Source organism: Mustela lutreola, chromosome 11 (assembly GCF_030435805.1).
Source record: "Mustela lutreola isolate mMusLut2 chromosome 11, mMusLut2.pri, whole genome shotgun sequence".
Lineage (NCBI taxonomy): Eukaryota > Metazoa > Chordata > Mammalia > Carnivora > Mustelidae > Mustela > Mustela lutreola.
This window is the reverse complement of record NC_081300.1, coordinates 49,856,057-49,872,937: the sequence shown is the minus strand read 5'-3', so window position 1 is coordinate 49,872,937 and position 16,881 is coordinate 49,856,057. Positions and strand designations below refer to the sequence as shown.

Genomic DNA, 16,881 nt, shown 5'->3' with positions numbered 1-16,881 from the left:
CTCTCTCACTGTCAAGGAAATCACTTTGTTTGCGGGTGTGTGTGTCTATACAAATATGTGCATTTATCCATTTTTATCTAGTTATTTCAGTTTTAGATCATTTTCTAAATTTAACTCTGTCCTCTATGAATTTTTTACGAAGTCATGGAAAATTTTAATAAGCATACCTTTTCCCATTTACTTTCTATTCCATTATAATTCGGTCACATGCCTTCTTGTTGTGTATCAGGTTTCTATTTTTATATTCCTTTGGCCTCCACAACCGTAGCTGCCTGCCCCATGGAAACATTTCTTGCTCTCTCCGTCCTTTGTCCAGACTTAATAACAAGTATGAATAAGAAGCTGGTGAACAGGGGGCTCTTCACGGAACCTGGGGACCTCACTCCTCTCCCTGCTGGGCCATTGTCCCTAAAATAGACCCCTCCTGCTTCCCTCATTATTTATTTGCCAGCCTTTCCTCATGTGGGTCATTTCAAGCTGATTGACCCATTTCTCATCACAGTTGAGAACTGAGGCTACATTCAGTGCAGAGCAGATAATTACTTTAAAACACCGACAGTAAAATCTGTTGCTCCGTCTTGGCTCCCTTTTCCCTTAATTTAAGTGTCCTCAACTATAGTCTTCGCTTGAAGAAAGTAAAAAACACCTATTCACAAAGGAATGAGGAATGTCTGTCAGGCTGATTGATATTTTCATTTACATGGAGGCTCTTTTTTCCCCATCAAAACACTAGTTCTGTTGGTTTAAAGAGACCAAGTAGGTATGTGAGAGAGGTAGATTAGTCTCCTCTTTCTGCCAGCACCTGCCCCACACATAATTTCCACATGTCCCAACACTGTTTCGGTGATAAACAGCGAACACACTATCATTAACTGCGACTTGCCCCCTTACCGCCAGCTCAGCAGGGTTCCCCTCATCCTGGTATTAGCTCCTCAGCTGCCCCCAAAAGAACACTTTTTAAAGCAGGAGCATTCAAGGCAGGTGTTGAATTGTGGGTTTACATTTGTCATCTTGGCCCTGTCGGATTTAGTTTTACAAGTGCTAAAGGACAGAAAGTGGAGAAATGCTGTCCTCCTGCTTTAGATCTTGGGGTTCGCTGTGGGCTGGGCCAGGGTCTAAAGAATGCCTTGCGTTCCCGGGGATAGTAAACCCTATTACACTCCCCACGTCCTGAGGTGAACAGAAAACTCTTCCCTTCAGGCAGTGGGTACCTGATCATTTGGGAGGGCAGGGGTTCCCCGCGAGTGTCTGCATTTTGACTGTCGGGCCTCAGAGCTGAATGCTCTCCCAGTACGCCTACCCCCGGACAACAAGACAGATGGGCATGTCCCTCGTCACCTAGAAAGCTGGACCCAAAGGTGGGAAGGAAGGTCGTGAGTTCCAGGCATCCGAGAGCTGGTGGAGGCATGCTGCTTCCAACGTGTGTGTGACACAGTCCCTGAGGGAGTGACAGAGCCTGTGATTACCCCTGCTGGGATCTATGTCACTGCAGTCATGGACTCGTTAAACTGCTTGACATGTAGAGCTCTAGAGAACTCCCTGGTATGTTTAGAGAAATGCAAAAGCAATAGTGCAGAGAAATAAAATTCCCACACCACTGCAATGCAGTGGCCATGCAGACAGCCTTTAAAACACACACACACGCTCGCGCGCGCGCACGCACACTCACACACATACCTAGATTTATCCGGTGTGAATCACACAGGTACTAAAGGGTTCAGGCGCAGCTGGGCTTGGGACGAGGCTGATGTTAGGACAGGATTCATTGAGGAGGAGATGGGTGAGCGAAGGTTTCAAAAGAAGTCATTTCATGGGGAGGAAAACTGTTGTGGGGAGAAGGAGGGTAAATCTCAAGACCTGGGGAAGGACTAAGCAGACCTTTGGAGGGTGCAGTGTGAGCTCCGCGTGGGTGTCCTGGGGCTCTTTCCCACACTCCCCCAAGCTTTTGCTTCTGATTTACTCTCTGAAGCCTCCTCCGACCACTGTTTTAAAACTGCTATCCACCACCCCTCCCACATGCTCTTTGCCTATTTCTGGCTTTATTGTTCTCCAAAGTGTTTTATCACCTCCTGGTACTCTACCATAGCCTCCTACTGGAGTGTAAGTTCCACAGGGACCAAGATTATTGTCCGTTTTGCTGAACGTTATACCGAGTGCTTTGTACATAATAGGTGCTCCATATTTATTTCTTTCCTTTTTAAAAAAAATTTATTTGTTTTTGGCAGAGGGAGCAGCAAAGGGAGAGAGAAAAGCAGACTCCCTTCCAAGTAGGGAGCCCCATGCGGGACTTAATTCCAAAACCCTGGGACCAGAACTTGAGCTGAAGGCAGACACTTAACCAACTGAGCCATCCAGGCACCCCTCCATACTTATTTCTTGAATACATGAATAATGGGATGGACCAAGAAAGAAGCATGATAAAGTGGGCAGGGTTCAGGAACTAAATTAGATTTCCAGAGGAGAATCAGGAACCGGGAAGCCGAAAGCCAGGCCTGGCTCATGTGTGAGCGGGGAAGACCGTGAAGTTCACTGGACTGTAGTTTCCTCACTGTAAGATGGATGTTGGCCAAGATGACAGCCGATTTTCTTCCTAGTGCTGAGGTTCTTTGAACCTGCGTAGTTAGAGGATGCCAGCTGCTGTGCATCTTGGAATCTGCTGTGAGCCACCTGGACCTTACTGTGGCAGTGGAGATTGACCATGGTTTTCTGAAACATGGGCTCAAGCTGGTGTTGTAAGAGGTTTTTGCCAGTGTACTCCAGGCAGAATTTTTTGTTTGAGGGGGTATAAGAGGCTAGAGATAAATTAATGTTTTTAATCGCCATTTAATAAATCCTTCTTTCATTGCCTTCTTTCCACTGTCTTATCTCACCCAACTTCTGGAGGTAAGGACCACCATCCACAGATGAATGAGCCATTGGACACTGGCTTTTGTGGCTACTATATCACGTATTAGAAGCTCGGAAGAATCCTCAGTAGGAACAACAAACTTGTTTTGGTTTTGGACTTAAGCCATGCAAGCCCCCTGCATGTCTCACAGTTTGCCTTGAAATTATAAAACTATCTTCTCTTCCCAGCCTACCCCATTCCAAAAATTCCATCGCCATTGGGGGATGATTCTCCTAAAGGGCTAAGAGACCTTACCAGCCAACCTCCAAGACAATCCTGACCTCTAACAGAGATAATGAGCATTTATTTAGTGTGGAATTAACTTGCTGCTCAGTATGTCACCACAGAATAGTCAGAAATTACAGCCTGTAGAAGCCCCAGGCCTGTAATAGTTAACTTACTGGAGACTGAATTTTACTGCTCATTTCTGAGAAAGGCATCTTCTATCCATGTTTGAAAAGGTGTTTCTGCACCCCTTTATTTTGACAGAATACTTCTAGAAGCCTAACCTGTCAGCTTTCTATGGTTTATCTTGTTAGGCATCCTTTTTTTTTTAATTTTTTATTTTTTATAAACATATATTTTTATCCCCAGGGGTACAGGTCTGTGAATCGCCAGGTTTACACACTTCACAGCACTCATTGTTAGGCATCCTTAATCTTGCTTTGTTTTGCTTTCCATTTCTGGAAGTCAGTAAGCTTGGAGAAGCAGCATGTGATAACCCCCCAAGTTCATCTTACAGCTCAGACACTTACTGGCTTGGAGAGTCAACCTCTTTCACGGGCACCTTCCCAAAATTAGGGCCAGCTTTCCTACTTTGCAGAATCGTTGAAGGCATTGTAAGTAACCAGGAGAAGATGCCTGGCACCTCTCAGGGCCTCAGGACCAGCAGCCATCCCCAGCAGTTCCCCTTGCATTCGCGGCAGACTCTCACCCACTAAGCAAACGTCCAGTGGCCTTCCTCAGATACCTGCGCAGTGTCCGTGTCCAGCTCAGTTATACAACAGACTCTGATGGCCCGAGCTGGGGCTGCATTTTCGTAAGTCCTTTCCATTAAAAGATTCAGTGCCTAATCACAGAAGGACATTGTTTGGTAGTACCAGATAATGAAGCAGTCAGAGCTGCTGAAATATATCATCAGGATTGTTGACAGTTCACGCTGTGTCCCTAGAATAAAATGAGTAGGAACAGAGCCAAGAGGAAGGGGGCCAGCGAGGAGAGACAACTGCTGGAGATGTGATGCTTGAGCTCCCCGAGGACCAAGGATTCCTTCCCTCAGAATTCAAAGCATTTGTGTACAGTTCATATAATAAAGGATTTCTTCTTATAAAAACCAAAAATCATGGTGTTCTGTTGAGACACTATATATTCTGGGAGACTCTGTATGTATATTCTGAGCGGTTCATTGTATCTGGCTTTTGCCTATAATTCTTTTCAGTAGGCAAGGTATAAATGATAAATTGTAAACAAATACTACATACTCTTATTTAAACATTAAATATCAAACCAGAACTGACTGCCACGTATAAATGTTTTAATGAAAAAAAACTATACCCTTGTTGACTGTGCAAGTTATTAATATAAGCTCAGAATGAGTGCTGAAGATTTCAGACTCCTAAAACTCTCTTCCAAATAATTTTTCTGGTTTGAGGACACTTTTATGAATACAGGGATGCAATGAGGCTTCATTTATTTTGTGCAGAAGGTTATTTCATTCCTGGGTCTTGTCCTGCTTCTGTTTTCATACTTCTCCACATCGTTTAGGAAACTTGGCCTAATGAGGTGTCCACGGCTGAGATTAATATTTGGGCAACTAAATTGCTGATTAATAAAAAAAAATTGTTGCTAACTAAATCCATATTCTGTCATTTAGCAAATGGCCTCTATAATAAGGAAAAATTAATTATTTGTGGGTTAAAGTATTTTATGTATTTAACTTTTGTTCTAGTGATATTACATAACATCCAAATAACTAACCAGGTTGTTAACTCTTACTATGTTGTTGCCTTTAAGGGCATTTTAATTATAGGAATTTATTTGAATCATCAGTTTTACTGTTAGAGCCAAATCATTCTCGTGGGCTTATGGGAATATATGCCACCAGGCAATAGATTAATAACTATAAAAAAACCACATGAAAAGGTCACTGCAAATCTCAGATCAAAACCTGTGGTTTTCTGGATTTTGCAACCCACCAGCTTTTTGAAGCTTCTCTCCAGTAACATGATCTTTACGGCAACACCACTGAGCTCTGTAGACATTTGTGATAATTCAGCCAGACCAGGAGTGTCCCACACTTGCCCACCGTGCCAGGCTTCGCCTGACAGGAAAGGGGACGGATCAGCATGAGTCCATATCAAAAGACAAGCGATCCTTCGGTGATGGCCGAAAAATACGATAGTGAAGGAAAGAGACACTTTTGTTCTCCAAAAAGATTGGAAAAACAGACTGGATTGGAGCCTGGACCGCAGCACTTGGGAGGGCTTTTTATGGAGAACCACAGCAGAAAGGAATTCTCTGCTGTTGAATTCTTCTGGCCCTTTGCACTGTCATTCCTACAGTATTTCAATTATTCTCTCCAACCAGCTAACCGCTGCCCCCTGATCAGTGGCCCCACCCGGCCCCCACTCTTCTTACTCTAAACATGTGTTATTGGAAACAGGGCAACCCGAGGAACCCGGAGTTTGAGCCCTGGGGACCGAATTGTCAGCCTATTCTGAACTTCCGTGGAATACCCAAGGAGTTAACCAGAGTGATTCTGATTTCACTGGGCCCCCAGACTTTCTTTTTCCTTTTTTCTTTTTCTTTTTGCATAATAAATACTTGGACACTAGAAAATACATTTAAAACATGAGCCAAGACTCAAGTTCAACGGGAGAGCGTTTGAGAGGGATAACCAATGCAGAAGCAGGGATCCTTCAGGCGCGTTCCGTCTGTGGCGTGCTGAATTGCAAATGTGCTATTCGGGCCAGGTTTTTTGATACATGAATTCTCCCGGTAAGGGGCAAGGCTGCTTCACTTCCTGCGCGGGAATGTCTTATCCACAGCAGCCTGCAGGTTGATTCCCTTGCCCTTCCCACCACCCCACCCCAGCCCACAGGAACAAAGCCCCCAGTCTCTGGAAAGTAATGCTGAGAAAACAAACAGTACAAAGGCGGGGAACAGGGGGATATCTCTCTCGAATGTTTTTTTGTGACCATCTAGGTTCACGGAGGAGGGGGTCCCCCAGCTTCGTGAGCCAGCAGGGTCTCTTTGTAGTAGGCATCTGTATGTTTGGCCAGATGTCCTCCCAGCGGAGGGCAGAGAGGGAAAGATAAAACAGAATTCTTATTAAAAATAAGTCTCTGGGGAGAGAAGAAACAAGACACAGAACGTGTGTCAAGTGGAAAGGAAGGCCAGGCGGTGCCATCTGATATTGATTAAATGCTTGATACAGTCAGCAGCGAGAAAGGCACATCGCGAGGAAGTGACCCTGCTCTTCAGAATATGAACCAGTGCAACTGTCCTCGACCAATCTGCATGAAGACCACATGCCCAGGAGGTCCAGCGGCAAACCCAATAGCAGCACACACGGCAGAGCAGAAGGGAAGGACCTTCACCCTGAGAGGGCAGACGCGTGGCTTGGGATTTGCTTTGCCTCACTGACCTCACTTTCCCCATCAATAACACAATGACACTTGACCAGATGACCTCCAAGCAGCTTTCTCACCGGAGATTCTCTTATCTACCCTAACCTCCCCTGTGACCAAATCTTCTGAGGCTCTTCTAATGGAATGCAAGAAATCGCCCTAGAGAGACATAAATAATTCACCCACCTACCGTCCTAAAATCCAAAAGGAAGGTAACCAACCCCCGCCCCCACATCAACCACAAAAGTGTCAGCCAGTCTTTTCCAAGGGAGTTCAGTCTAATGTCGCTGTGTCTATCATCCTTCTGTGCTTACCGTTGTCATCAAAGCAAGTTTCTGGGTTCTGGACAGGAGATGTGGCATGTTTGTGGGTCTACTTATACTTCCCCCCAATCCCAGTTCCAAAAATAGTTTCGCTCTGACTGACATAAGGGATCTTTGTTTCATTTTAAGCTGCCGGATTATAGAGAGTCTAAGAGCTGATGGGTGTGTGTGTGTGTGTGTGTGTGTGTGTGTTCATTATTTAAGGAGGAGTTGTTAAAGTGTTTTGTTTTTTTCTCTTTGGCACTGTCGTGAGGATAGCAGTGTCTGAGTACAGGGTGAGGCTAGATTCCAGTGGAAGTGGAAGACGAAGCTCCCACTGAGATGAAAAGTTCTCACTGAGGACCATGGTAGTGAAGTAGAAAGGAAGGGACAACCAGAGAGAGTCACCATGGCAGAGCGGAGAGAGCATGGTGCTTAAAGTCAGTCAGATCCAAGTTTGAATCCTGCCTATGGTGTCTGTGGGATATCATTGCAGCTGTCACTGCCATGACTCCTTGAAGGGTGCTCGTGAATAAAGATGCCGTATGGAAAGCACCTGGCTCAGAATCTGGTAGAGCATAGACAGTACCAGATTAACCTACGGAGGAGATGACTGTGATAAAAATGTCTCACGGGAAGATTAGCAGGGCCTGGCAACTGAGTGAATTAAAGAATATAAGAGAAAACTCGAAGGTGTCTTGGAGTGGGGGATTGGGATAATGGTAGTATTTAGGGTGGAAATTGGAGTTCTGGTTTGGTGGGGGTGGTATTGGATAGGGAGGTGGTGCTGAGACATCCAAAGGGCAGTTAAAGGGGGACGGAAAGGAAATAGAGTAAAAGAAATGGGAAAACCAATCCAGAGAACTTGATTTACTCTTGGTCTGTTTGAGTCAGATTTTACAGCTTTACCTTCAGAGGGCTGGCTAACCCAAGTTTGATCCAGCATGACCATCTTCTCAATAAGCTTTAGCTCTTCAAAATGTGTTTCTCTAATTAGGCATCTTCTGGACCTTGGGAGAAATGCAGAATCTTAGCTTCTGCCTCAGACCTACTAAATCAGAAATTTGCATTTCACAGTGTGTTCTGTAAGCACTTTGCAGTTTGAGAAGTACTGTTCTCAAGCATGGCGGCCAGAGCAGCAATGTCCGCATGCCCTGGGAACTTGTTAGAAATCCAAATTCTTAGGCACCTTCCCAGATGTCTTTCTTGAGGTAGAAAGGCTGTGTTCTGACAAGTCTGATGCACCCCAGAGTTTGAGAACCACTGCTCTAAATCATGGAACAGATGGAGTGAACCCCCTCCCCTTGAGTTTGTAGCTCAGAACACCAGAGAGATTGGTTAAACCCTGAAAATTAAATTGGAGTCATTGTTCTTTGCTGTTTCTCTCATCATATTGCATTAAACACAGCTGAAGAACTCTTTTCACCGAAGAAGGGCACCATGCGTAAAATTATAAACTGAAAGGGGGGAACTTTCGCTGTGGCTTAATCCTCACGACTTACCCATCAAAAGTTATTGAGCACAATTATAGGAGATCAGTCCTTTATGTGCTGTTGCTCCTGTGAGACGCTATTAGTAAAATGTACATAGGAAAATAAGGGATCTCCCGATATTCCTTACAATGTGATTTTCACATTAAAATGTCCACAGTCTCTGTCTTCTGTGTTTCTAATCAGTGTGACGGAAAGTTCCCTTTTTATAGGTTAGTTTCTGGAGTCGCTTGTGGAAGTGATAGTGGTTTACCACTTAGGCTAGAATGTTTTTCAAAAAATTGAATAGTGAGCAGTCAAAATTTACCTCCTCTCATCAAAAATGTCCTTTTTTTTAGTTTCCTAATTGTTATTCAAATCAGTATGATAATTTAAGTAAGGGTCAGTATCTGTTTTCTATATACATATGATATCCAAAAATATTATATACTGAGCATTTTAATCATAAAATTACCTCTATTTTCTGCTATAGGTTATAGAGCATTACAGCCAGGGGCATTGTAAAACAGTGTGGATGGGGGCGGGATCACAGTATGTGGTAGTCGCCCATTTCCAGTTCTCTCCGGAACTGATTTTAGGTTTCCAACAATTTGACAACCAGCTCCCCAAATTCCTACAAATGTAACAGTTGGTTCTTGTAAGCCAGTAGGAACTAGTTCAAGCATACTGCTGAAACAGACATCAAGGGACAGTCCACAGTTTTTCTGGTTGGTTGTGTTTGAATTGCTATAGGTCCAATAAGAGCTGAAACAAGTCAATTTGGGTGTTTAAAATCTTTGATCATGTAGAGATTTTTATTGAAACGCTAATGATAATGGATTTGAAATTATTCTGACACAAAGTCACATGCCATTTCCAAGTCATTATTAAATACAGCGACATTAAACTACACCAACATAATGGTGATATTTAAAGTGCTTATGTTGCTAAAATGGTATGTTTAAAATACCACTCATCCTATGGGAAGGCATATGGGAAAATGAGTCTCCATCATAGTATTCGGGGCAACATGCAGAAAGATACTTTTGGAAATGATATCTCTGGTTACTGTTATTAAAATTTGACTTCTCTTACAGGTATTCAGGAAGGAACGCAGTGTACCAAATGTAAAAATAACTGGGCACTGAAGTTTTCTATCATATTATTATATGTTTTGTGTGCCTTGCTAACAATCACAGTAGCCATTTTGGGATACAAAGGTAAGTACTCTCTCCTTTTTCTTTCCAAATGGCACATTTCCCTTTATTAATTTAAACATTAAAAAAAAAACCATGTTTGCAAGTATGAAGTATGTCATTAATACAACTCAAACGCAAAAGGAAGCGACATCATAAACTTTGTGTCTTGCGCTTCGTGTAGTTGTGGGATCTGAGTCCTTTTGAAGCATTTCCACAATCCTAAAGGTCCTCTATGAGTTATAAAGCTTTTTCCTCATTGTTGTGTTTTCCTACCTGTTTCTAGCTCCACCCTCTTCCTCAATCTTTTTTCATCTTATCTCTAAGAGGTCCTGTGGAAACCCTGGAGTCAGCACACAGGAAAATTATACTGACAGAGGGTAAGCCAAACACAAGATCTCCAGAGATACGACTTACTTCACCCCAGGGACTGGGCAGCTATTTTCCTTTTTTACCCTTTTTTTTCCCTTTTTTTCTTCAGCACATTTACCGTGACCACTGTTGTTTATATAGCTCCGTAAAAATATTGCCCTGTAGAAGTTAAACATAGAGGGAGCACCGCCACCCCAATAATACTTTATGGGATGTTAGGTATTCTTTCAGAATGTCTTGTTTAAGGTCAGTGGAAGATTTTTACCTAAATCCTTCAGACTTGCAGACAAAGTGGATTTCCTTCTTCCCCTCCCCGCCCCACCACCCCACCCTTCCCAGACACCACAGGTACAAGGTGTCATGATTCAGAATCACGAGCTGCATAAACCTTTTTATAGAAAACAGTCATGGAAGCCTTCCCATCAAAGATACATGACACAGATGTGTCGTCTGGTTTCAGCAAGAGGCAGGCATGGGGGCTGCTAATCTTCAAAACCTTCACTCAACCCCTATCCCGGCTGCCTTCCCTCAGAACTGACAGGTTAACAGTGGAGAATTCCCACGTATTCCCTTCTCTGTTTCTTGGCTCATAGACACTCCTCCCTGGGGAGAGAAGTGAATTCCCTCCAACCTATAACTCCTCTTGCCTCTCCCCAAGTGTCTAGAGGCTTCCTGAGGAAACCCCATGTATTAAAATGAGAATGGGCTTTGGAGCCAGATGGTCCAACCTAACTCTCGATTCCTCTATTTGTAAAACAATTGGGAGAGTTTATTCAATGTTTGCTGACATGCTGGGCATCACGCTAAGTCCTCCACATGGCTGTGTAACCTGGGTATGAATCATACCCTCTTTGAGTTTCCTATTTCTTACAATGACAGTAATACCACTTTTCAAGGAGTTTGGAATCAGCAAAGACGATGTCATTGAACCTGTCCAGTAGTTGGTTCTCGGAGATAGTGGCCATGTTTCTGTGTTTCTTGCTTCTTCATAACTGCATTTATACAGCTATAGAGCAGAATGGCAAAATGTTAAAAATACTTTGTATAGTTGAAGCTTGAAAGTCCCATTTCTGAGGCCAAATGCATGGAAAATTGCGTGCATCCTCTAGGGTGTTGACTGATGAATTTGAGCAGTGGAAATCTAGAAACTTACCAGGTCATTTTATCCATTTATGATTAGTTAATCCAACCTAAGACTAACAAAGTAAGCATTACGAAAGGTTATTAAATTGTGGCAAGGCAGGACAAGGGGTGGGGTAGGGAGTCTAGTGGGGAAAGGTGGGGTCTGTTATATCCTGGGTGAGTCAGACTGGCTCTCCTCCTTTACCAGGTTATTTAGAACACTACTTACTTCTCCACGTTTCCCAGAGAACCCAGATAAAGGAGGGTCTTGAGCTCAAATAGCCATTTAATAAGTACCTTTAGGGCTCACTACTGTGTGATATCATGAAAGCAAACAACTACTGGAAGAAAGTTGACAAAGGTTTAAAGAGCATATTACCATATGGTATTTTATAACTTTTCTCTCTGCAGAGAAATAAGATCTAGAATCTTTGTGCCTTTAGAATTGTACAGCAGTTCCAAAGCAGAGGGGATTTTCCCCCTTGGTATGTTTTTAAAGTTATTCCAAATATTTCCTACATTTTTATGACATTGGAAAGCCCATCTCAGCTCTGGCACCTTGTGCACGTGCCGGCCCATTTGCTGAGAACACTTTTTTTCAGCTCTCCACCTAAAAGGACTCCTTTCCTTTCATGTCTCAGACATTTATCCCATAAGAAGCCCCGAAGGCTGAGTTAGGCCCTCCTGTTTGTTCCCAAAGCATTCCCTTATTTACACTTAGCCCCTGTCATACTCAGTCATGATGGCCAGTGGGCTTGTCTGTCCCACCACCCAAACTCTAAACTCCATGAAAACAAGAGACTCCTATCTTTAGTTTGTCATATCTTCCACTAACACCTAGACTCATGGTACTCATTAGGCACCAGTTAAAGTTACTGGATAAATTAATGAGAGGGAGGATGGATGGATGGATGGATGGATGGATGGATGGATTGTAGATCAGGGCTGACTTCTGTAAAGAATAAGTCAGTGCCCAGGGACCTGTAAACCATTCTGCATTTAAGGCATTGCTACCACTCAGAGCCCTACCTGGAAGTCTAAAATCCTAAAGATCAGCATGGCCTGCTCTCTGCGGGTATAATCCACCCAGGATGAAGCAGGGAGGTGCTGAGGGAGCAAGTAGGAGTGGATGCAAGGAGATGGTCTTACTCCTTTTCCCTCCTGAAGGGGCCCCCATCCCTCAGGCATCTATTAACAAATACAAAATAATAACCACATGCAGTTTTGGTTCCCAAGCATAGTCTGAATGAACTAAAATGTGGGTATTTTCCAGATGTGTTTTCTCTTGTACAGCAGGTCTTCTTTCTTGCTGATAAGAGTCTAGCAACCCCACAGGGGAAGGGGCAGAAAGATAAGACCTGGTTTCTCCTTTCCCACATCTCCCTTTGAAGTCTAGAGAAACTCTTTCCATTTCAAAAAAGAAAGAAGAAAAAGAATATTCAAAGGAGATCTTTCTCTGAAGGAGAAGTTAGGAAGTACAATAGAAAGTGCTTTATGTATCAGAGTTGGCAAAGGCAACTCCATACTGTTTTCCTTAGAATAGTTTTTTTACTTCTCCTTTTATGTCACTTACACAACCACGAGTTAAGATATAACTAAAGTTCCTTCTGGAGAATTTGCTGCATAAGGCGGGGAACTGCTGAGTCACCCCCACAGGGCTGTACAGTGACTGTGACCCTAGAGGCTCATCAGCTGCTGTACAGAAAGTATGTTCTTGGATAATTCCAGCTTGGGGCATTCTCTGCCTTGGGCTCTTCTCCTTCCGTCATGGAGCTGCCATGGCAGACACCATCTCCTAAGTTCAGTGGGTCATGTTTCCTCCAGAACATTCCGGAACAGGAAAATCAGCAGGCATCCATCTCAAGGGAATTAGGATAGAGAAGAAAGAAATCTGAATCTTTCTCAAGACAAATCTCCTTTAACTCAACATTCCTAGTCATTGAATGTCTACCTTGCTGCTAAGCTCTGCTAAAGTAGCAGAGACAGCTGGTTCGGTAGGCTTTCCACATGGGCATCAAGTCACACTGGGGGGCTTCTGTGAGAAGCCAGCATAACACCCAACAGCCAGATCTTCTGTACTTTTGTAGTGAGACCCGAAATAGCATTCAAGGTGGAAATGCCTTGATTGCATTCCAGGGCAGTGCAGCTGGTATTTCCGGAACTCCCAGGTCCCCACGCAGGGACAGGTTTCCCCCCTCAATACTGCCATCTGGGACAGAGACGCATGAGCACTAGGCAGGAGCTCTTCGCCCTGCCCTTGTTCCTTGTCCTCAGGGCCTGGAGCATGGACTATGTCTCTCATGAGAGATGACCATATTTAGGAAAATGAAGTACTAAATACAAGATAATGTGGAATTCTAGAGAAAGCATTCATTTTGGAATTAGATTTCCTGGACTGCCATCTCACTTGGTCCTTTACAAGCTGTGTAACCCTGGGCAAGTTACTGAACATCTCTGAGCCTCAGTATCTTCATCTGTAAAACAGCAGTTTTAAGGATTAACTTTGGTGATGGTGCAGTGTACCTTTCAAAGAGTAGGCACTTGGTAAACAGAGGCTGTTATTGCTGTTATTATTAGTGTGGTATAAAACCCAATTGTCAGGGAAGGCTTAGCACGTTGGGGTGGTGAGAGTGGAGTGGACCCTGAAGGACGGGTGGAATCATGACAAGGGAGAAGGAGGTTCATGGCCCAGGCCAAGGGACGGTACCAAAAGGCTTTTATAGAAAAGGTATGATTGTCAGATTATCCACGAGGATTAGGCTTTGGGTACTTGAAGAGGGCCAACTCCTTGGGTATGATTTCCGAAGCAGTAATGTTCTGAAGAAAAACTGACGAAACAGTTGCTAGGGGGTGTGGGGGATGGGTGAGCCTGTTGGTGGGTATTAAGGAGGCACCAATGGCATGGAGCACTGGGTGTCGTATGCAAACAATGAATCATGGAGCACTACATGGAGCACGTACATCAAATCATGGAGCACGTACATCAAAAACTAATGATGTACGGTATGGTGACTAACATAACACAATTTTAAAAAAAAAAAAAGAAAGAATAAAGGGGAGCCCATGAAAAAAACAGACTGCTAGGAACTTTTCCGTTTAATGTGCATCTTCCTCATATCAGAAGGATCTACAGACCGAGATCTGCATCAATAGACTAGGAGTTTCTAGGGTAAGGGAGGATGGCTCTGTCACTGTTTTCCTGATTGACAACTTGTGCTGATAGGTTAAGAGTAAAAACCAACAAAAATGCTGTGTGCTATTACAGCAGGTGTTGTTCTGGATGCCCATCAGCCTGGTATTTTTTATGCAGTAGCAAGCTGCCAGCTTTGCAGCCCTGAAGTTTGCAGCTTTAGACACAGATCCTATTTTTAAAATGCAGACACACACGCCCCAGTGCATGTAACCAGATCATTAGCCCCTGTGGCCAAGCCAATAGCTTCCTTGCTGCACCAAAGAGAAACCTAACAGATTTTCCTTCTGTTTTTAACAAATGTATTTATTGCCTTTACACAAACCTGAATTCTCTGTCCATGACAGTTCTGTGTTTTTTAAAACTAAAATGGAAGGAAAATTAGAGAGGGTAGAAAATGACTGCCTGTCAGCATATTTAGAAGTTTCTTCGGCTTCCGGGAAAAAATGGGCAGGACTTAAGATACTGTGTGTGGTTTGAGGACAGACTGAGCCATGTGTTTTGATTTGAGAATCAAAACTGAATCTTAACTCATCAACATTTTATGCTTTTTTTTTTTTTAAAGTTTAACTTTGCAAAATTACAGATGAAACATTGTGTTCCTCAGAGTTTGGGGGGATTTACAAATATGCATGACTATCTAACAGTCCTAAGATATAGATTATTATAACAATACCCCTCTTGTCTATATAGTCACTTTTAAAAAAAAGGACTCATAATTCAGCTGGCTGTTGTTCTTCTTGGGGTATGGGGGTGGGGAGGGCTGATTTGTAAATCTGTTTGCAGGACCTCTAGCTCAGCCAGTTTTTCACAGGCCTCAGTAGCCAAGGGGCAGATTCTCACCAATTTAAATAAATAGCATAATAAACAAATATGTGTTGAACACCTACTAAGTGCCACACTAAGAGCTACAGATCAAACTGAATGCAAATTTTCCTGCCTTCAAGGATCTAATCGTAAACAAGCCAGGACTACACAGTGAAGTAAGTCCTATGGCAGAGAAAGGACTGCTTGCCAAGAGAATTTCTGAAAGATACACCACAGCAAAGATTTCCCACAGAAGGTGATGAGCTGAGTCTCAAAGAGCAAGTAGGGCTTAACTTGGCAATGAGTCCAGGGAAGAACGTTCTAGGTAAAAAGAAGAGCACGTGGAAGGGCTTGGGTGAGAAAGAGCATTTGGTGCCTTGTACCCATTTCATTATAGCCACACTCTAGAAGCGTGAGGGGGACAGCAGGACAAGCTTCCCCAGGGAAGGTGCTAGAAGCCAGGGGGCTGGTTCACTTTGGGTCATACAGACACATGGGAGCATACTTCTGCTTCCTGAAAGGAGCCAGAAGAATCTTCTCATACAATCACGCATGGATGGAACACTTGAAGAATAAAAATAAATTGGCTCTGTTACCTCACAATTAATATACAAAATAGATTTCATGCTTAAAAAAAAAAAAATGAAGTTCTTCTTTTCAGAAAGCCATCGATACCAAGACAGACTTGATCTCGAGTTGCTAGAGGTTGGATGTCGCAGGAGTCACTTTGGGAGAAACATGCTCTTACGCAATATTTTAGAAAGAAACTTGTATTCACACCCATAAAGAGCTGCCGTCTGAGAACAAATAAGAGCAGAAGCTTTTATTTAACACCGTGTCACTCTTTCCATGTACAATCAAGAAAATGCTTAAAAAAAAAAAAAAGTCTTCTTCATGAATAATTGTCTGGAAATCCATGTAGGGATTCTTCTTGGGAAATGACAAAGGACAGATTGGCTTGTCACCGAGGAAAAGCAGACTTTTCAAGGCCTCATGAAAGAGAGTGGCAAATGCTCTTGACTTTCTTTCCCTTCCTATTACAAAGACTATTTATTGAAGTAGCTACATATTCTTTACTACAGACTTTTCTTCCACATAAATGTATACCACCTTCCAGGAATGGTAGGGAGTGTGATGAGTGATAAAACTTTGTAAATGATCACAGTGGTATACCTCCATCTATGAAAACTACTTTAGAAAACAATACAGATTGAGGATTTATATAATACATAAAAATTAAAGCCGAGCTCCAGATAACATCTAACACATCCAAGGCATTACAGAATCCTAAGTACAGTTAAGAACATACAATTCTCAGGGCACCTAGGTGGCTCAGTGGGTCAAAGCCTCTGTCTTTGGCTCTGATTCATGATCCCAGGGTCCTGGGATGGAGCCCCGCATCAGGGTCTCTGCTCAGTGGGAAACCTGCCTGCCCCGCCCCCCACCCCCCCGCCTCTCTTCCTACTTGTGATCTCTGTCAAATAAATAAATCTTTAAAACACACAATTCTCAACAAAATAACCTACCACTGGGTTTTGTAACGAGTAAATTATTTTTCAAGAATCGCGTTTCCCCCATATTTGATTTCATTTATACTTTTTGTTTCAATCTTTTCTTTTATTCCCTAATGAAATGTTTTTTTCATTAAAACTGGAAAAATAAAATGTGAGCAGGTGTGTGTACTAATCCTTAATTCTTAAATCTTAGTTGTAGAAAAAATGGACAATGTTACGGGTGGCATGGAGACATCTCGCCAGACCTATGATGACAAGCTTACAGCAGTGGAAAGCGACCTGAAAAAATTAGGTAATCTGCAATAAGAATGAATCATTAAACTGAATCCTCTAATTCCATGTTAAATGACCGCCACTCTTTAGAACTATACTGCTGTAAATTCACATTCACCC

General features: G+C 43.0%; 1 protein-coding gene across 1 annotated transcript in view; it reads left to right on the top strand.

The window, feature by feature from the left end:
* COLEC12 (collectin subfamily member 12) overlaps positions 1–16,881 on the top strand; it is a 194,658-nt gene that overhangs the window by 142,436 nt on the left and 35,341 nt on the right. Inside the window, exons 3-4 of the mRNA XM_059139033.1 lie at positions 9,385–9,507; positions 16,682–16,780. Coding sequence (XP_058995016.1) covers positions 9,385–9,507; positions 16,682–16,780 — 222 coding nt within the window. The remainder of the gene's footprint in view (positions 1–9,384; positions 9,508–16,681; positions 16,781–16,881) is intronic.